Source organism: Salmo trutta, chromosome 14 (assembly GCF_901001165.1).
Source record: "Salmo trutta chromosome 14, fSalTru1.1, whole genome shotgun sequence".
Lineage (NCBI taxonomy): Eukaryota > Metazoa > Chordata > Actinopteri > Salmoniformes > Salmonidae > Salmo > Salmo trutta.
In genome coordinates, this window is record NC_042970.1 from 37,432,753 (window position 1) to 37,451,957 (window position 19,205).

General features: G+C 42.3%; 1 protein-coding gene across 5 annotated transcripts; it reads left to right on the forward strand.

Annotated features, from left to right (window-relative positions):
• The first annotated feature begins 628 nt into the window (after positions 1-628).
• LOC115207977 (syntaxin-16) lies at positions 629-19,169 on the forward strand. Of its 5 annotated transcripts, none has more exons than XM_029775648.1 (9): positions 629-680; positions 11,242-11,253; positions 11,392-11,499; positions 11,814-11,954; positions 13,091-13,253; positions 13,455-13,543; positions 14,086-14,229; positions 17,686-17,766; positions 17,894-19,169. In XM_029775648.1, the coding sequence occupies exons 3-9, from the start codon at positions 11,407-11,409 to the stop codon at positions 17,993-17,995; spliced, it is 813 nt and encodes a 270-aa protein (XP_029631508.1). In that variant the 5' UTR covers positions 629-680; positions 11,242-11,253; positions 11,392-11,406; the 3' UTR covers positions 17,996-19,169. The 5 variants fall into 5 exon arrangements, with proteins under 5 accessions (XP_029631508.1, XP_029631504.1, XP_029631505.1 ...); XM_029775644.1 differs by lacking the exon at positions 629-680 and adding an exon at positions 2,287-2,864; XM_029775646.1 differs by lacking the exon at positions 629-680 and adding an exon at positions 2,289-2,813.
• The last annotated feature ends 36 nt before the right edge of the window (positions 19,170-19,205 follow it).

The following is a 19,205-nucleotide window of genomic DNA, read 5'->3' on the forward strand; positions in this document are numbered from 1 at the left end:
AGAAGCTAGGTGTCCCGTGATCTCCTCGCATCTTGGATGAGAGGTACGTCACAGCCCTGTCCTTGCTCAGGTGAGCCAGTGTGTCCAGAATGAGGGGGTAAGTCTCAGACAGGTACGCAATATCTGCACCCAGCACCAGGGTCCCAGTCTGAAGGGAAGCTGTCCTGGTCCTGGACCCAGGAGAGGGAGAGGACGGAGGGGGCGAAAGAAGGCCAGCCGGAAGATGGCATGTTTGCTGAGACATTGCTTTGCAGTTAAGGGACAGCAAGGGGGAGGTTTGTCATGGTCACATCCGCTCCTGTAAGAGTGGGAAATACGAGGTCAATACCCCATAAATTATTGTGATTTATACCTATTTTTAGTGTTTCAAAGTCTCTGAAAAGTGCATTTGTAGGCTAATGTTTGTGACATGATGGAACAGTGTTATGGGAAGGGCTATTAAAAATCTATTAACGGATATTAAAATGTTTTACAATTATGATTCAGGCTAATTAAATAACAGTGGCTGCTACTGAACATCATTACTGACCTCTACTGGACGGACAAAGAATTAACCAACATAGTACCCAATCGTGCTGCCAAAATGCCAACAATACCAGTCTCTGCGCTTTCTCTTCAGGCTGAGTGGGTTTTCCTCAAAATAGCGGCATAGATGAAGCGCCTATGTAACAAACAGTACGGTAAATACAACAATGCGTCTCATTGCAGTCTTTGCACAAGACTACTGTATTAAATGCACTACTAATCAACAAAGCTTTATTTATCATGTGCTGAAAAACTTAAACCAGTCACTGTAATAATGGAGTAAATCGTGAACAGGCGCTGAACACCTGGCTTATATTTAACTATTGACCGATCAATTTGTACACGGTTGGGTTGGCGCTGGCGCTGAACACCTGGCTGATCTTTAACTCTTGACCGATGAATTTGTATACGTTATCATCAGAAAATGAATCAGCAAATAAACCGTCTACAGAGAACATTACTCTCTCTTCCTCTCCATTTACTGACATTGTAAATACAAATTGTTAGACTGATTATGTAGTTTATCCTCTGCAATTTGCTAGGCATTCATGGAAGTACGCGAGCTACAGCTTCCAATGGGAAGGTTGCTGCTGATAGGGGTAGCGCCAATACTGACGTGCGTGAAATAGATTTTCTCTTTAAAACGAATATATTCCTCATTTATAGATGGCAATGATTGTATTACCATACAATACTATGTATTCCAGAACTACATATAATGCATCGTTTATTATTATATTCATTATTTTAACTTTCCTTCCAAAATATCTGTGGACTGGAACGTACCACACCAGGTCGGATTGACCCGGAAAAAAAACAATAATGCATGTTCTCGTTTTCATGTATTTATTTTATCAATATAAAAGTTAATGATATGAAAATATAATAAAATATATATATCAATGATGATTAGATGTAGTTTTATTGAGGTTTAAAAAAACAATTCTCTTTTATAGAGGTCTTCAATTAAAATGAGAACTTTTATTATGAAAGTGTTGACTCGATCTTGCCAAAGACAGTACGGTATGAAGATAGATCTATCCAATAGAAACCCCCGATCACACTTGTAGGCGATGTCATGGCGACGTTGGCTAGCTAAGCTCATGCGCAGGTCTAACGGTCGTCTCGAGCCAAACTGCGCATGTGCAAGCCGTCAAAATTAAAGGCTGTCTTTCGGTATAAATTAGTTTTTGACTAAAATAAAAACGTGTCAGTTTGTCACTTTCCCAAAGTTTGAGTAATAACATGTTCAACTACTTAACACATTGTCTCCAATATAGGTTGTGCTTTTAGATTTCGAGAAAATTAACAACTAAGGAATCATTTTTCACTTCTCAAACCCCGCCCTGGTCTGCTTGGCCTGTTTCGCAAGCTTTCCCGGAAGACTTCCGATGTTGCGCCTCTGGGTTTACTGTGTATTTACGGGTGCGTTCGTAAATTCAATCTGGAGTGCCAGAGTCCCCCTGGGCCCTCGTATATTCCGAGCGTTGTCCGTTCATAAACGCTGAGCGTTTCGCTCTCGGAGTGTTCAGAGCGCACACTGGACGCTCTGTCCGAGGAGTAGGGTTGATCCGAGCGTTCTGGCAACACAACGACAGTCAAGCACCCAAGCTAACGTTAGCTAGCTTCTTCCAGACACAAATGAGCTAACACCTCACTCTGACTATTTACCCGCCCTAGCAGAGCTGGTTAGGTTGTTTTCATGTTATCCAGAGCGTTGGTGACTGTGCTGCTGGCAACAATTAATTACGCTTTTTTTGCCGACGTTTAGTGACAGCGGCCCTATTCAACGTTGGTAAATTCGTCAGTTATTCTGCGCTCTAGCACACTCGGACGAGAGAGCCTGAGTGAATGTACGAACGCACCCGTTCCACGTAGCTAGAGAAGGCCGTTCTTATACCACCGACCCGTTCTATCCTTTCCATTTTTCATTGAAAACAAACCGTATCGGTCATATTTTATGGTTTTATTTATGCATTTGGTGAAAGCGACAGAGAACAAAGTATATGTTATTGTGAAGATAGAAAAGGGAAGAACCCCTCGATTAGCCGGTCGGCGAGTGTGCCTGCTGTTTTGCTGGCTAGCTCGCGTTAGCTAACTTTCCTTGTATTGTAACTTACTAGTAAGTTAACGTTAGCTAGCTAGGTTCTCGTCGTTGCCACTGGTTGTTATTGGATAGCCGTACATCCTTCGTGTGTAAATTAATCATGGCAACTAGGCGCCTGACCGATGCCTTCTTATTAATGCGGAACAATGCAATCCAAAATCGGCAGATATTGGCTGAGCAAGTGAGTACATACGACCCCCGTCGTACTCTGAGTACACGTAGCAATGCTGCGGTGAGTCTAAAGTTAATCGTCTGGATTTGACATTTGATTTGTGTGTGTTATGATAGTTAACACATATGTTAGCCGTCACTTGATTAAGTAGCTAACTAGCGAGTGACTATCTACCAAACATCAACCTGATGTTGGCTACTTGCTGCGTTTAGCTGTCAAGCTAGATGCGTACATTTGCATTGAGTCATGTCAGAGGCATGCATTTGGAGTACTGATGCCCTCGAGTTGCATTTCCTGTCTTGCCAAAATATTTGACCAGCTCAGTTTGCTACCAATCATGAAAGAGCGTGCATTTTCCTTTGCCATGATATTCAATTGAAGGATTGCATTTGTAAGAGTAAGAAACTAAGTAAAAGATAAAGGTAGAACATGAAATGCATTTTTAGGGGCAATGTTCAATACTTGATAAATAAGTGCATGCTGTGCATGCTGGAATGAGTTGGCAGGTCTTTTGTTATACAGATGGTCAAATGTAACAATCTACATGTTACATTTCATGAGGTGTTTGTTGATAGTGTGTGGCCTCTGTATTTGCCCTTTTGCCTTAGTGAATTGCATGCCTCAACCTCCCCTTTATGCTAGATGGTGCTGTTGTTTCAGTTATAGATTTAGTTGATCCTGTGCTTGGTAAACTGTTCTTTAAAACTTATTTAACGCTCTTTAGATCAATATGGTTGTTACTAAGATATTTGTATGCTAGAATTTAGAATACCTAGTTTGCACTGTTGGTCATTGTTACATTTCATACATTCTGCACTGAAATATAGTACCACTAAAAAGTGTGGACACCTACTCATTCAAGGGTTTTCTTTATTTGTACTATTTTCTACATTGTAGAATAATAGTGAAGACATCAAAACTATGAAATAACACATGTAGAATCATGTAGTAACCAAAACCGTGTTAAACAAATCACCTGGAATGCATTTCAATTAACAGGTGTGCTTTGTTAAGTTGATTTGTGGAATTTCTTTCTATCCTTAATGCGTTTGAGCCAATCAGTTGTGTTGTGACAAGGTAGGGATGGTATACAGAAGATAGCCCTATTTGGTAAAAGACCAAGTCCATATTATGGCAAGAACAGCTCAAACAAGCAAAGAGAAACGACAGTCCATCATTAGTTTAAGACATGAAGGTCAGTCAATCTGGAAAATGTCAAGAACTTTGAAAGTTTCTTCAAGTGCAGTCACAAAAACCATCAAGTGCTTTGATGAAACTGGCTCTCATGAAGACCACCACAGGAAAGGAAGACCCAGAGTTACCTCTGCTGCTGAGGATAAGTTCATTAGAGTTACCAGCCTCAGAAATTGCAGCCCAAATAAATGCTTCAGAGTTCAAGTAACAGACACATCTCAACATCAACTGTTCAGAGGAGACTGCGTGAATCAGGCCTTCATGGTCGAATTGCTGCAAAGAAACCACTACTAAAAGGACACCAATACGAAGGAGAGACTTGCTTGGGACAAGAAAGATGAGCAATGGACATTAGACCGGTGAAAATCTGTCCTTCGGTCTGATGAGTCCAAATTTGAGATTTTGGGATTCCAACCGCCATGTCTTTGTGAGACGCAGAATAGGTGACCGGATGATAGCCGCATGTGTAGTTCCCACCGTGAAGCATGGAGGAGGAGGTGGGATGGTGTAGGGGTGCTTTGCTGGTTACACTGTCTGTGATTTATTTAGAATTCAAGGCACACTTAACCAGCATGGCTACCACAGCATTCTGCTGCGATACGCCATCCCATCTGGTTTGCGCTTAGTGGCACTATCATTTGTTTTTCAACAGGACAATGACCTAACACACCTCCAGGCTGTATAAGGGATATTTGACCAAGGAGAGTGATGGAGGGCTGCATCAGATGACCTGGCCTCCACAATCACCCGACCTCAACCCAGTTGAGATGGTTTGGGATGAGTTGGACCGCAGAGTGAAGGAAAAGCAGCCAACACGTGCTCAGCACATGTGGGAACTCCCTTCAAGACTGTTGGAAAAGCATTCCAGGTGAAGCTGGTTGAGAGAATGCCAAGCGTGTGCAAAGCTGTCACCAAGGCAACAGGTGGCTACATTGAAGAATCTCAAATATAAAATATATTTAGATTTGTTTAACACTTTTTTGGTCACTATATAATTCCATATGTGTTATTTAATAGTTTTGATGTCTATTGGTCTAGAATGTAAAAAATAAAGACAAACCCCTGAATGAGTAGGTGTGTCCAAACTTTTGACTGGTACTGTATATATTTTATTTTTCATTGTTGCCCAGGATGCCGGGTCTTTTACAAATACTTTCTATGTAAGTCTATAATATCTTGTAGCCTAATTTCCTTTGTATAGTTTCAAAACTCTATTGTTTGTAGTTTTCCCTTTTAGTCCCTCATTCATTCACCCTCCTTCTGGACTCGTAGGTGTTTTGACTCTGGGACGGTTATTGTGTGTAGCAGCTTCATAGTAGATCTCAAGCCAGACTTTGAAATTCCTAACTTTGTTTAATTCACCTGATTGTGGGTAGTAGCTTGGATAGGTTATTTTTTGGCACTGATGGCACCAACTATCAAATGTTTCTTTGGATCAAAGAGCAAATCCGGTGGTTACTAGGCTTTGAGTTTATCTGATGGATATCGCTGAGGTGCTTGTTTTTATGTCACTGTGTCTCTTGTATGGCATACTGCAATCTGCATGCTCATGCTGAGTGATCTGCATATCAAAATTCTCTTATAATGCTAATCGTTGTCCTGCATCTTTCCTTTCTCTGGGCCTATATGAAGTGGTTCTGTGGTTAGGCTAATCATTTGGGGATCGGGGACATAGGCTAGCCCTATATATTTTCCTTCACACACACTCATGTCACACTTCACTGACCCAATGTATGTAGGCCTAGCTCCTGAAGATAAGCGTCTTCACCGCAATAGGTAGCTACTAATCAAATTGTATTTGTCACATTTATTTAATTTTACCTTTATGTAACTAGGCAAGTCAGTTAAGAATAAATGCTTATTTTAGAATGATGGACTACCCCGGCCAAACCCTCCCCTAACCCAGACGACGCTGGGCCAATTGTGCACCGCCCTATGGGACTCCCGATCATGGCCCGGGATTGAACCAGGGTCTGTAGTGACGCCTCTAGCACTGAGATGCAGTGCCTTCGACCGCTACGCCACTCGGGAGCCTACATGCGCCGAACACAACAGGTGTAGACCTCACCGTGAAATGCTTACTTACAAGCCCTTAACCAACCATGTAGTTCAAGAAGGAGTTAAGAAAATATTTACTAAATAAACAAAAGTAAAAAATATACTAAAATTAAAAGTAACACAATCAATAACGAGGCAATATACAGGAGGTAACGGTACTGAGTCAATGTGCGGGGGTACAGGTTAGTCGAGGTAATTTGTACATGTATGTAAGGGTAAAGTGACTGCATAGTTTATAAACAGCGAGTAGCAGCAGTGTAAAAACAAAGGAGGGTGGGGGGGTGTCAATAAAAATAGTCCAGGTGGCCATTTGATGAGTTGTTCGGCAGTCTTATGGCTTGGGGTTAGAAGCTGTTAAGGAGCCTTTTGGACCTAGACTTGGCACTCCTGTACCGCTTGCCGTGCAGTAGTAGAGAGAACAGTCTATGACTTGGGTGACTGGAGTCTTTGACAATTTTTTGGGGCCTTCCTCTGACGTCGCCTAGTATATAGGTCCTGGATGGCAGGAAGCTTGGGCCCAGGGATGCACTGGGCTGTACGCACTACCCTCCGTTGTGCCTTACTATTATGGTCGCCATTTTGGAATTGATCTCATGGAGTTAAATGTCCAACGCAGCCATTATCTCAAATAATTTATGGGTAACAATTAAGTACCTTATTGTGATTGTTTTCAATTAAAATTGTAAAAAAACAACAAAAAAAACGCTAAGAACCATTTCTCAAGCAATAATGTTTCTAGAACTGTCTGGGAGTGATCTGAGTGGGGAAGGGGAAAACGAAAAACTAGCTGTTACTGGCATCTACTTACCTAGATTAACTCGTGGATACCATTTGTATGTCTCTGCGTGCAGTTTGAAGGAAGTTTCTAACTACAGTTAGCGCAATGACTAGAAGTCTATGATAACTGCTAGCATGCTAACAGTTAGTTGGACACTACAGCAGAAAATTGGACACTATAGCAAGGCTCAGATCAACATGGCAGTGTCAACATAGCTGTTATTGTTTTATACAAGTTTTTCTTTATAAATGTCCAAATAAACTTTTCTATACCCCCATATCACAAACTGAAAACCTAACATGTGTACAATTAATTGGTTAGAGAGGTCTCAAATATCACTTTCATTTGTATCTCTTGTAGCTTAAGTATCGCGGAAAAGTTGGTTCCTGTTTCAGTCACGTCTTTGGCCACGTTCTCGTGGGTCAAACAAAAACACCCCAATGATTGGTTGACAAATAGTGCCTCCCACAATGCAAGTGATGACTGCATGGTGCAGTTGGTGAGAAGACACTGCAGCGACTTGAATCTGACTTCATCAAAAACGGCATGACTTTTCATCACATGATTTTTGTGTAGTTGATGCAGTCGACATGTAGTGGCAACTTTTTTTTTATACCCATAACGCAACACACTTTGAAAGGCGGAGACCAACGTTTGTCAACGTCTTGACAAAAGTGATCCGGAGAACAGGCTACTAGGGTGAAGTTAGATCAAGCTCACTCAATGTCTGCAAGATCATATCACATAACTAAAATATAATGGCACAATGTAATGTTACTGTAAGACAAAAACACAATTTGTTTTTCTCATGAGGCCAAAACTCAACCATGTGTGTCTCTAGGCAAAATACACAGGTAGGCTGTGCTACAGTTTTAACAACATGTTCTCTAAAATTCGCTCAGTGTACATCATTCACAACAACACTATATAACTCAAGATCAAAATGCAAATCCCCATTAAACTGATTGAGATCTGATGGTTGGTTACTATGGGTAAAACTTTAAGAATTATCATTCACAATGAAACGCTGTGGTGTTTTTGTCTTACGGTAACGTTGTGCTATTATATTCTGTTATGTAGAATATTGTGGTCATTGTGAGATCTTGCAGACATTGATTCAGCTTGATCTAACTTTATTAAACGAGCACCATGCGCCTGAGTAGCCTGTTCTCTGCGTGTAGAGAATTTATTAGGTACCCCGTTCACGAAAATGGTTCACTCCTACAGAAAGTGAGTCTCGTGGCCGTGGCTTGCTATATAAAGCGGGCATCAAGGCAGTCAGTTACTGTTCATTGAATGTTATAATGGGCAAAACAAGTGATCTAAGTGACTTTGAGCGTGGTATGAACGTCGGTGCCAGGCGCGCCAGTTCCAGTATCTCAGAAACTGGGCTTTTCATGCACGACAGTGTCTAGGGTTTACAGAGAATGGTGTGACAAACATCCAGTCAGCGGTGGTCCTGTGGACGAAAACAGCTTGTTGATGAGAGGTCGTAGGACAATGGCAAGAATCGTGCAAGCTAACAGGCGGACCACAAACAGGCAAATAACGTCGCAGTACAATGGTGGTGTGCAGAACCCATATCTTGTCGGCCCTTGTCACGAATGGGCTATTGCAGCAGAGGACCACACCGGGTTCGACTCCTATCAGCTAAAAAGCAAGAAGCGGCTCCAGTGGGCACGCAGTCACCAATACTGGACAATTGAGGAGTGGAAAACCATTGCCTAGTTTGATGAATCCCGGTTCATGTTGCATCATGTTGATGGCAGAGTCAGGATTTGGCGTAAGCAGCAAGAGTCCATGGCCCCACCTTGCCTGGTGTCAATGGTACAGGCTGGTGGCAGTGGTGTAATGGTGTGGGGAATGTTTTCCTGGCACACGTTAGGTCCCTTGATACCAATTGAGCAATGCTTCATTACCCAAAGAATTCAAGCTGTTCTGGAGGCAAAGGTGGTTCTGGCCCAGTACTGAGTGTGCACATGCACAGAGTCTTCGGGAAGCTCTGGATGTTTTAGTCGGCAGACTAAAGATCCTGAAAGTCAGAGACGCAGCCACGGCTTAACTAATTTACTGCCTTGTCATTTTTGTATTTTTTATTTCACCTTTAACTACGCAAGACCATTAAGAACAAATTCTTATATACAATGACGGCCTACCACAAGCCAAAAGGCCTCCTGCGGGGACGGGGGCTGGGATTTTATATATATACACTGCTCCAAAAAATAAAGGGAACACTTAAACAACACAATGTAACTCCAAGTCAATCACACTTCTGTGAAATCAAACTGTCCACTTAGGAAGCAACACTGATTGACAATACATTTCACATGCTGTTGTGCAAATGGAATAGACAACAGGTGGAAATTATAGGCAATTAGCAAGACACCCCCAATAAAGGAGTGGTTCTGCAGGTGGTGACCACAGACCACTTCTCAGTTCCTATGCTTCCTGGCTGATGTTTTGGTCACTTTTGAATGCTGGCGGTGCTTTCACTCTAGTGGTAGCATGAGACGAAGTCTACAACCCACACAAGTGGCTCAGGTAGTGCAGCTCATCCAGGATGGCACATCAATGCGAGCTGTGGCAAGAAGGTTTGCTGTGTCTATCAGCGTAGTGTCCAGAGCATGGAGGCGCTACCAGGAGACAGGCCAGTACATCAGGAGATGTGGAGGAGGCCGTAGGAGGGCAACAACCCAGCAGCAGGACCGCTACCTCCGCCTTTGTGCAAGGAGGAGCAGGAGGAGCACTGCCAGAGTCCTGCAAAATGACCTCCAGCAGGCCACAAATGTGCATGTGTCTGCTCAAACGGTCAGAAACAGACTCCATGAGGGTGGTATGAGGGCCCGACGTCCACAGGTGGGGGTTGTGCTTACAGCCCAACACCGTGCAGGACGTTTGGCATTTGCCAGAGAACACCAAGATTGGCAAATTCGCCACTGGCGCCCTGTGCTCTTCACAGATGAAAGCAGGTTCACACTGAGCACGTGACAGAGTCTGGAGACGCCGTGGAGAACGTTCTGCTGCCTGCAACATCCTCCAGCATGACCGGTTTGGCGGTGGGTCAGTCATGGTGTGGGGTGGCATTTCTTTGGGGGGCCGCACAGCCCTCCATGTGCTCGCCAGAGGTAGCCTGACTGCCATTAGGTACCGAGATGAGATCCTCAGACCCCTTGTGAGACCATATGCTGGTGCGGTTGGCCCTGGGTTCCTCCTAATGCAAGACAATGCTAGACCTCATGTGGCTGGAGTGTGTCAGCAGTTCCTGCAAGAGGAAGGCATTGATGCTATGGACTGGCCCGCCCGTTCCCCAGACCTGAATCCAATTGAGCACATCTGGGACATCATGTCTCGCTCCATCCACCAACGCCACGTTGCACCACAGACTGTCCAGGAGTTGGCGGATGCTTTAGTCCAGGTCTGGGAGGAGATCCCTCAGGAGACCATCCGCCACCTCATCAGGAGCATGCCCAGGCGTTGTAGGGAGGTCATACAGGCACGTGGAGGCCACACACACTACTGAGCTTCATTTTGACTTGTTTTAAGGACATTACATCAAAGTTGGATCAGCCTGTAGTGTGGTTTTCCACTTTAATTTTGACTGTGACTCCAAATCCAGACCTCCATGGGTTGATAAATTGGATTTCCATTGATTATTTTTGTGTGATTTTGTTGTCAGCACATTCAACTATATAAAGAAAAAAGTATTTAAGATTATTTCATTCATTCAGATCTAGGATGTGTTATTTTAGTGTTCCCTTTATTTTTATATATATATATATATATATATATATATGACAAAAATACACATCACAACGAGACACACCAAAACATTACATAAAGAGAGACCTAAGACCGCAACATAGCATGACAGCAACACATGAAAACACAGCATGGTAGCAACACATGGCAACATGGTAATAACACAACATGGCAGCAACACAACTTGGTAGCAGCACAATACATGGTATAAACATTATTGGTGTGATGTCCCCAGGCAGGCTAAATCTCCATCTCACCAAAACAGGCTGACATTCCAGGCGGTCTTTTCAAACAGCTCTTACACTAATTTCACAGTATTATTCCGACCGTGTGTGTGTGTGTGTATGTATATCTCAAATACCTTTTAAAGGGGGATTTCACAGGTTTGAAGAACCTCAATTGATTAACATAAAATTCATTAGACTTTTTTTTCCCAGACACAATCTGGTGACTCAAAATGAGACATTTTGGAATGTGTACGATCCCTCTTTAAACAGTGTCTGCTAGTGCATGCAAAATGTCTCTGTGTGAAGATGATCACTGCTTTTTGTCTGGATCTCACTTACTGTCACTGCTGTCTTACTTCATCTCACCTCTCCCTCTCTCCTCATTGGATGGGACTTCGCTGGGGTCTGCCAATCATATTAGGAGCTTGATGAGGTACTGTCTAATCTCCTCGTATCCAAACTGTCACAAGGAAAAAATAATAAACCATGCTTTGTATGGGTTGGAAAATCTGCAAACAATGTTTCAAATGGGTAGTGATAACTGTGTAATATGTATGGTTTTTACTGTCAGTTGGCTGATGACCGCATGGCCCTGGTCTCAGGGATCAGTCTGGACCCAGAAGCTGCCGTCGGAGTCACCAAGAGACTGCCGCCCAAGTGGGTAGATGGGGTCGTTGAGGTAAGAAACAATCACATGCTCTTAACTACTTCAGTATGAGAAGTTTATTATTATGTTTATTACTAGTCTCTTCTCAAAGCAGCCGATTTCAAATGCTTAATTTCACCATCACAAACAATGAAACTATTGAGCTAGATACTTAGAGATACTTTAGAAAATGTAGGCCTAATATGTATTAGTCTATATAAAATTCCTAAATCCGATCTCATTCGTCTTTCTTTAAAATAGATTTCTTATTTGGAACTGTGGATCTTTTGGTGTCTAGTTTTCTCGTGCCTCTCATGTATAAATCCTGTGGTTGCGTGGGCTATCAGATTCAGTACGAAATCACACGGGTCCGGCAGAAAATGAAGGAGCTGGCCGCCCTACATGACAAGCACATGAACCGTCCTACCCTCGATGACAGCAGTGAAGAGGAGCATGCCATAGAGATCACCACTCAGGAGATCACACAGGTAGGCCAATGACAGAGATGGAAGTCTATACAAGAAACCCCATTTAAAGAATTTTGAAGAGAAGTCACTACTACTATTATAACTGTTATTACATAGGAAACCCGCTGAGGCAAACAAGAAATCCCACTGAAAGAAACTACATTCTATACAATAAACCCCATTGAAAGAACTTTGAAGAGAAGTCACATGTATTATTACTACATAGGAAACCAGCAGAGGCAAAAGGTGACCCACCCCATAAGAGGCCTTCTGGAAAAGCCAACGCCTATGCAGTGGTGTAAAGAACTTAAGTACAAATACTTTTTTGGGGTATCTGTACTTCACTTTACTATTTATATTTTTGACAACTTTTACTCCACTACATTCCTAAAGAAAATAATGTACTTTTTACTCCATACATTTTCCCTGAAGAACTTCTTACATTTTGAATTGTTAGCAGGACAGGAAAATTGTCCAGTTCACACTCTTATCAAGAGAACATCGTTGGTCATACCTACTGCCTCTGATCTGGCGGACTCACTAAACAAAAATGCTTTATTTGTAAAATATGTCTGAGTGTTGGAATGTGCTCCGTCTGTAAAATAATAACAATTCTGCTGTCTGGTTTGCTTAATATAAGGAATTTGAAATGATTTATACTTTTACTTTTGATACTTGAGTATATTTTAGCAATTGCATTTACTTTTGATACAAGTATATTTCAAACCAAATACTTGTAAACTTTTACTCAAGTAGTATTTTACTGGGTGATTTTCACTTTTACTTGAGTCATTTTCTATTAAGGTGTCTTTACTTTTACACAAGTATGACAATTATGATTTCCTAACTAATTGTTATGAATATTAATTTGTTAGTATGATCTGATCATATTTAAGACTTGTTGTACATGTTAACGTTTGTAAGCTTTTATAAAGGGCTACAGTAAATAGAGCCTGCTGATGTAATACTGTATGTCAACAATTATTGGCCATTCTTGTTATATAGTAGAATTAGAAATATATTTTTCAGTGAGCATTTCTCCGTGCTCTCATTTTCTTGGGTCTGTGTTGATGATAATTATTTATTTAGAATTGAAATTGTACAAAGGTCTTTTGTCTTATGGCAAAGATGTATTGCTCTCTCCTTTGTCTGTGTAGATGTTCCACCGGTGTCAGCGTGCAGTGACAGGTCTGCAGACTCGCTGTGGCCACTGCACAGAGCAGGAGGAGAGGCTGCTGAGAAATGTGGTGTCCTCGTTGGCAGGGAGCCTGCAAGACCTGTCCACCAACTTCAGACACACGCAGTCTAGCTATCTAAAACGTAAGCAAGCACTCACTCAGTATTTACTCCTACACCTCGCAACTATCTTCTGAATTTTTTTCCTTTCTATTAGTTTCAAGTCTTCCATCCCTCACTTCTCTCTCTCCTTACACAAACACTCTCTACATGTATCTTTGTTTTCACCTCCACCCTCATATCATGTCTCATTTATTGTCATAATGTTGATGCTTTCTGTTACAGGCATGAAGAATCGTGAGGAGAGATCCAAACACTTTTTTGACTCTGGTCCTCTAATGGAGGAGGATGAAGACCTGGCACTATATGAAATGGTGAGCTTGGAACTGACAGTGTATTTTGACATTTACCTGATAGGTGCTCATGCATATCTCTCAGGAAAAATATCATATCCTGGTTAAATTAATATAGTAATGCATAGACAAATGTCTTGTTTTTGCTAAATGTAACAAGAATGTGAGTTCCAATAAGTTGACTTGAAGCCTAATGAAAATCAATGGGTGTTGTGCTTTATCTCAATGTAACAGAGGAAGTCACCTTTACATTTTAACAATACTCATCTGATACCACATGATTTATTTGGATAGCCACCAAAATGTTGACATACTTTGCATTATGAATATCATACTATTATTTACACTAGAGAAATGTTTCCTTACACGAGTTTGAATCCATTGATATGACAAAGGGTCTGTCCCAAATGGCACCCTATTCCCTACATAGTGCACACATTTTTTTTTTACCAGGGTCCATAGGACTCTGGTCAAAAGTAGTTCACTATAAAGGGAATATGGCACCATTTTGGGATGCAGACAAATTTATATCTCACTGAGCCCATATCTCTGATCTCGCCCAGGGGTTTACAGATGACCAGCTGGTCCTGGTAGAGCAGAACACAGTGATGGTGGAGGAACGCGAGAGAGAGGTCCGACAGATAGTCCAGTCCATCACCGACCTGAATGAGATTTTCCGAGACCTGGCAGGAATGGTGGTGGAACAGGTCTGTGAGGGAAACCCTTTTCAGTGTTTGGAAACACGACAATTATATGGAAATAAAGTTTAAGCTATACAATCCAACAGTCCATTTATCCATAATTTCATTTGACTCTGCAGTAATATGAATAATATCTGATTTACATCACTATCAAACTGTGTATATATATATATATACAGTGGGGGGTGAAAGTATTTGATCCCCTGCTGATTTTGTACGTTTGCCCACTTACAAAGAAATGATCAGTCTATAATTTTAATGGTAGGTTTATTTGAAGTGAGAGACAGAATAACAACAAAGAAATCCAGAAAAACGCATGTCAAAAATGTTATAAATTTATTTGCATTTTAATGAGGGAAATAAGTATTTGACCCCCTCTCAATCTGAAAGATTTCTGGCTCCCAGGTGTCTTTTACACAGGTAACGAGCTGAGATTAGGAGCACACTCTTAAAGGGAGTGCTCCTAGCTGCAGCTTGTTACCTGTAAAAAAGACACCTGTCCACAGAAGCAATCAATCAGATTCCAAACTCTCCACCATGGCCAAGACCAAAGAGCTCTCCAAGGATGTCAGGGACAAGATTGTAGACCTACACAAGGCTGGAATGGGCTACAAGACCATCACCAAGCAGCTTGGTGAGAAGGTGACAACATTTGGTGCGATTATTCGCAAATGGAAGAAACACAAAAGAACTGTCAATATCCCTTGGCCTGGGGCTCCATGCAAGATCTCACCTCGTGGGGTTGCAATGATCATGAGAACGGTGAGGATTCAGCCCAGAACTACACGGGAGGATCTTGTCAATGATCTCAAGGCAGCTGGGACCATAGTCACCAAGAAAACAATTGGTAACACATTACGCCGTGAAGGACTGAAATCCTGCAGCGCCCGCAAGGTCCCCTTGCTCAAGAAAGCACATATACATGCCCGTCTGAAGTTTGCCAATGAACATCTGAATGATTCACTGGGTGAAAGTGTTGTGGTCAGATGAGACCAAAATGGAGCTCTTTGGCATCAACTCAACTCGCCGTGTTTGGAGGAGGAGGAATGCTGCCTATGACCCCAAGAATACCATCCCCACCGTCAAACATGGAGGTGGAAACATTATGCTTTGGGGGTGTTTTTCTGCTAAGGGGACAGGACAACTTCACCGCATCAAAGGGACGATGGACGGGGCCATGTACCATCAAATCTTGGGTGAGAACCTCCTTCCCTCAGCCAGGGCATTAAAAATGGGTTGTGGATGGGTATTCCAGCATGACAATGACCCAAAACACACGGCCAAGGCAACAAAGGAGTGGCTCAAGAAGAAGCACATTAAGGTCCTGGAGTGGCCTTGCCAGTCTCCAGACCTTAATCCCATAGAAAATCTGTGGAGGGAGCCGAAGGTTCGAGTTGCCAAACGTCAGCCTCAAAACCTTAATGACTTGGAGAAGATCTGCAAAGAGGAGTGGGACAAAATCCCTCCTGAGATGTGTGCAAACCTGGTGGCCAACTACAAGAAACGTCTGACCTCTGATTGCCAACAAGGGTTTTGCCACCAAGTACTAAGTCATGTTTTGCAGAGGGGTCAAATACTTATTTCCCTCATTAAAATGCAAATCATTTTATAACATTTTTGACATGCGTTTTAAAAAAAATAAAATTATTCTGTCTCACAGTTCAAATAAACCTACCATTAAAATTATAGACTGATCATTTCTTTGTAAGTGGGCAAACGTACAAAATCAGCAGGGGATCAAATACTTTTTCCCCCCACTGTATGTATAAAAAAAATATATATATATACTGCTAAAAAAAATAAAGGGAACACTTAAACAACACATCCTAGATCTGAATGAAATAAATAATCTTATTAAATACTTTTTTCTTTACATAGTTGAATGTGCTGACAACAAAATCACACAAAAATAATCAATGGAAATCCAATTTATCAACCCATGGAGGTCTGGATTTGGAGTCACACTCAAAATTAAAGTGGAAAACCACACTACAGGCTGATCCAACTGTGATGTAATGTCCTTAAAACAAGTCAAAATGAGGCTCAGTAGTGTTTGGCCTCCACGTGCCTGTATGACCTCCCTACAACGCCTGGGCATGCTCCTGATGAGGTGGCGGATGGTCTCCTGAGGGATCTCCTCCCAGACCTGGACTAAAGCATCCGCCAACTCCTGGACAGTCTGTGGTGCAACGTGGCGTTGGTGGATGGAGCGAGACATGATGTCCCAGATGTGCTCAATTGGATTCAGGTCTGGGGAACGGGCGGGCCAGTCCATAGCATCAATGCCTTCCTCTTGCAGGAACTGCTGACACACTCCAGCCACATGAGGTCTAGCATTGTCTTGCATTAGGAGGAACCCAGGGCCAACCGCACCAGCATATGGTCTCACAAGGGGTCTGAGGATCTCATCTCGGTACCTAATGGCAGTCAGGCTACCTCTGGCGAGCACATGGAGGGCTGTGCGGCCCCCCAAAGAAATGCCACCCCACACCATGACTGACCCACCGCCAAACCGGTCATGCTGGAGGATGTTGCAGGCAGCAGAACGTTCTCCACGGCATCTCCAGACTCTGTCACGTCTGTCACGTGCTCTTTGTGAACCTGCTTTCATCTGTGAAGAGCACAGGGCGCCAGTGGCGAATTTGCCAATCTTGGTGTTCTCTGGCAAATGCCAAACGTCCTGCACGGTGTTGGGCTGTAAGCACAACCCCCACCTGTGGACGTCGGGCCCTCATACCACCCTCATGGAGTCTGTTTCTGACCGTTTGAGCAGACACATGCACATTTGTGGCCTGCTGGAGGTCATTTTGCAGGGCTCTGGCAGTGCTTCTCCTGCTCCTCCTTGCACAAAGTCGAAGGTAGCGGTCCTGCTGCTGGGTTGTTGCCCTCCTACGGCCTCCTCCTCGTCTCCTGATGTACTGGCCTGTCTCCTGGTAGCGCCTCCATGCTCTGGACACTACGCTGACAGACACAGCAAACCTTCTTGCCACAGCTCGCATTGATGTGCCATCCTGGATGAGCTGCACTACCTGAGCCACTTGTGTGGGTTGTAAGACTCCGTCTCATGCTACCACTAGAGTGAAAGCACCGCCAGCATTCAAAAGTGACCAAAACATCAGCCAAGAAGCATAGGAACTGAGAAGTGGTCTGTGGTCCCCACCTGCAGAACCACTCCTTTATTGGGGGGGTCTTGCTAATTGCCTATAATTTCCACCTGTTGTCTATTCCATTTGCACAACAGCATGTGAAATTTATTGTCAATCAGTGTTGCTTCCTAAGTGTACAGTTTGATTTCACAGAAGTGTGATTGACTTGGAGTTACACTGTGTTGTTTAAGTGTTCCCTTTATTTTTTTGAGCAGTGTGTATATATATATATATATATATATATATATATATATATATATATATATATATAAAATGACTGTCTTTCTTCAATCTGATTTTCTTTATCCAATATCAGGGCACAGTACTTGACAGAATTGACTTCAATGTGGAGCAATCGTGTGTCAAAACAGACGAGGGGTTAAAACAGTTACAAAAGGTGAGGACACAATGTTAAAGATTGTTGATGTTTCAGCCCAATTGGTGATTATGTCCACGAAAAAGGGAAAGATGTTATCTTGCCCACAAACTTAGTTAAAACATTTTCTCTCTTTGTTTTCTTGCAGGCTGAACAGTATCAGAAGAAAAACCGAAAGATGCTGGTCATTTTAATTCTTACTGTTATAGTTGTTGTTCTAATACTTATTCTATTTGGGACCAAGTTCTAGTGATGCATTCCTTTGTTTTTGGTATGTCTGTGTTTATGTTTGGTGTGCATCTATGTGTGCTTGTGTGAGGGGTGTCTGTCAGTATCGTTTGAAGTACAATCTGTCCAACTTTCCAATCAACATCTGAAGATTCACCCTTCCCGAATCTCTCTCCGTATGGCTGATGAAGATGTATTGAATGCATGATCACAAAGAGAGAGGACAGCCAGGGAGAGTTCCTATTTCACTTTGCAACTGGCCTGCACACATGGCCACTGTCCTCCCCAATACCCTCTTAAACATGACCGTATCCTCCATCTGTCATGGTTCCTGCTGCAAACAAACACAGAAAAAAAACCTCCTTAAATTCCCTTGTGGAAGACTACTGATTAACTGTCATGGCCACACATTTTGCTTGTTTTTCAAGCAAATAAGTGGTTTGCTTGTGTGAGCGTAAGCATCATATGTCCAGTTTTATTGTAAGCTATAGCTGTAAGCCCTGCCCTCCAATGTCTGTTTTCAAGAGAAGAATCCTGACAACTCAACTAGATGAATATTGAATGTCTATGAACAAGGAACATTTGTGTCTCGTGATGATGCTACACCACCCTGGTCATTCTTTTTGCATTTGATTTTTCACTTCATCATGGTTACTTTTTTAGAGGGAGAAATGACAAGGTTTGCTTTTCTCTCAGTGGCTGAAAAACTACAATAGCTGATTCATTGAATACCAAAAACAACCTTTTGGATTAAGACCTGTAGTTGACCATCCTAAATTCATGTCTCTGTACCAAGAGTAGTGTCTTTAATGAGTTTGCACATTTAGATCACTTGATGACTGCTTTCTTTTGTTTCATGACCCTCTATTGTCCGATATCGCTAACTAACACATCAGTTCAGTTTATTCTTGTCTTTTGTCCCTCAGTTTGCACATATCGAAAGACTGATGGGTTTGGTTTCATGGCTGTGAAACGGTCTCCTGTATAATATGAAATTATAATTATTTATTTTGAATTTAAATTGTATAAAAGTGAAACGTTTTTTGTCTAATATGACAAAGATGTATTGAGTAGCCTACATTGTGTCTATGGTCTAAAGTATGGGGATGAAAATTGTGATCAAGCCTTGATCTCAGAAATGACTTTGCCCATTCCACTACAAAATCTATTAAAATTGAGAGTACCTTTTTCTCACACTACTGTTTCTCATGAAGCATTTAACGTTTTTAAGG

Coding starts and splice junctions, on each gene's coding strand:
- LOC115207977 (XM_029775644.1), top strand. CDS start 2,733: ATGGCAACTAGGCGCCTGACCGATGCCTTCTTATTAATGCGGAACAAT. Junction 13,544..14,085: donor ACCTGGCACTATATGAAATG/GTGAGCTTGGAA, acceptor GATCTCGCCCAG/GGGTTTACAGATGACCAGCT. Junction 14,230..17,685: donor CAGGAATGGTGGTGGAACAG/GTCTGTGAGGGA, acceptor ATCCAATATCAG/GGCACAGTACTTGACAGAAT.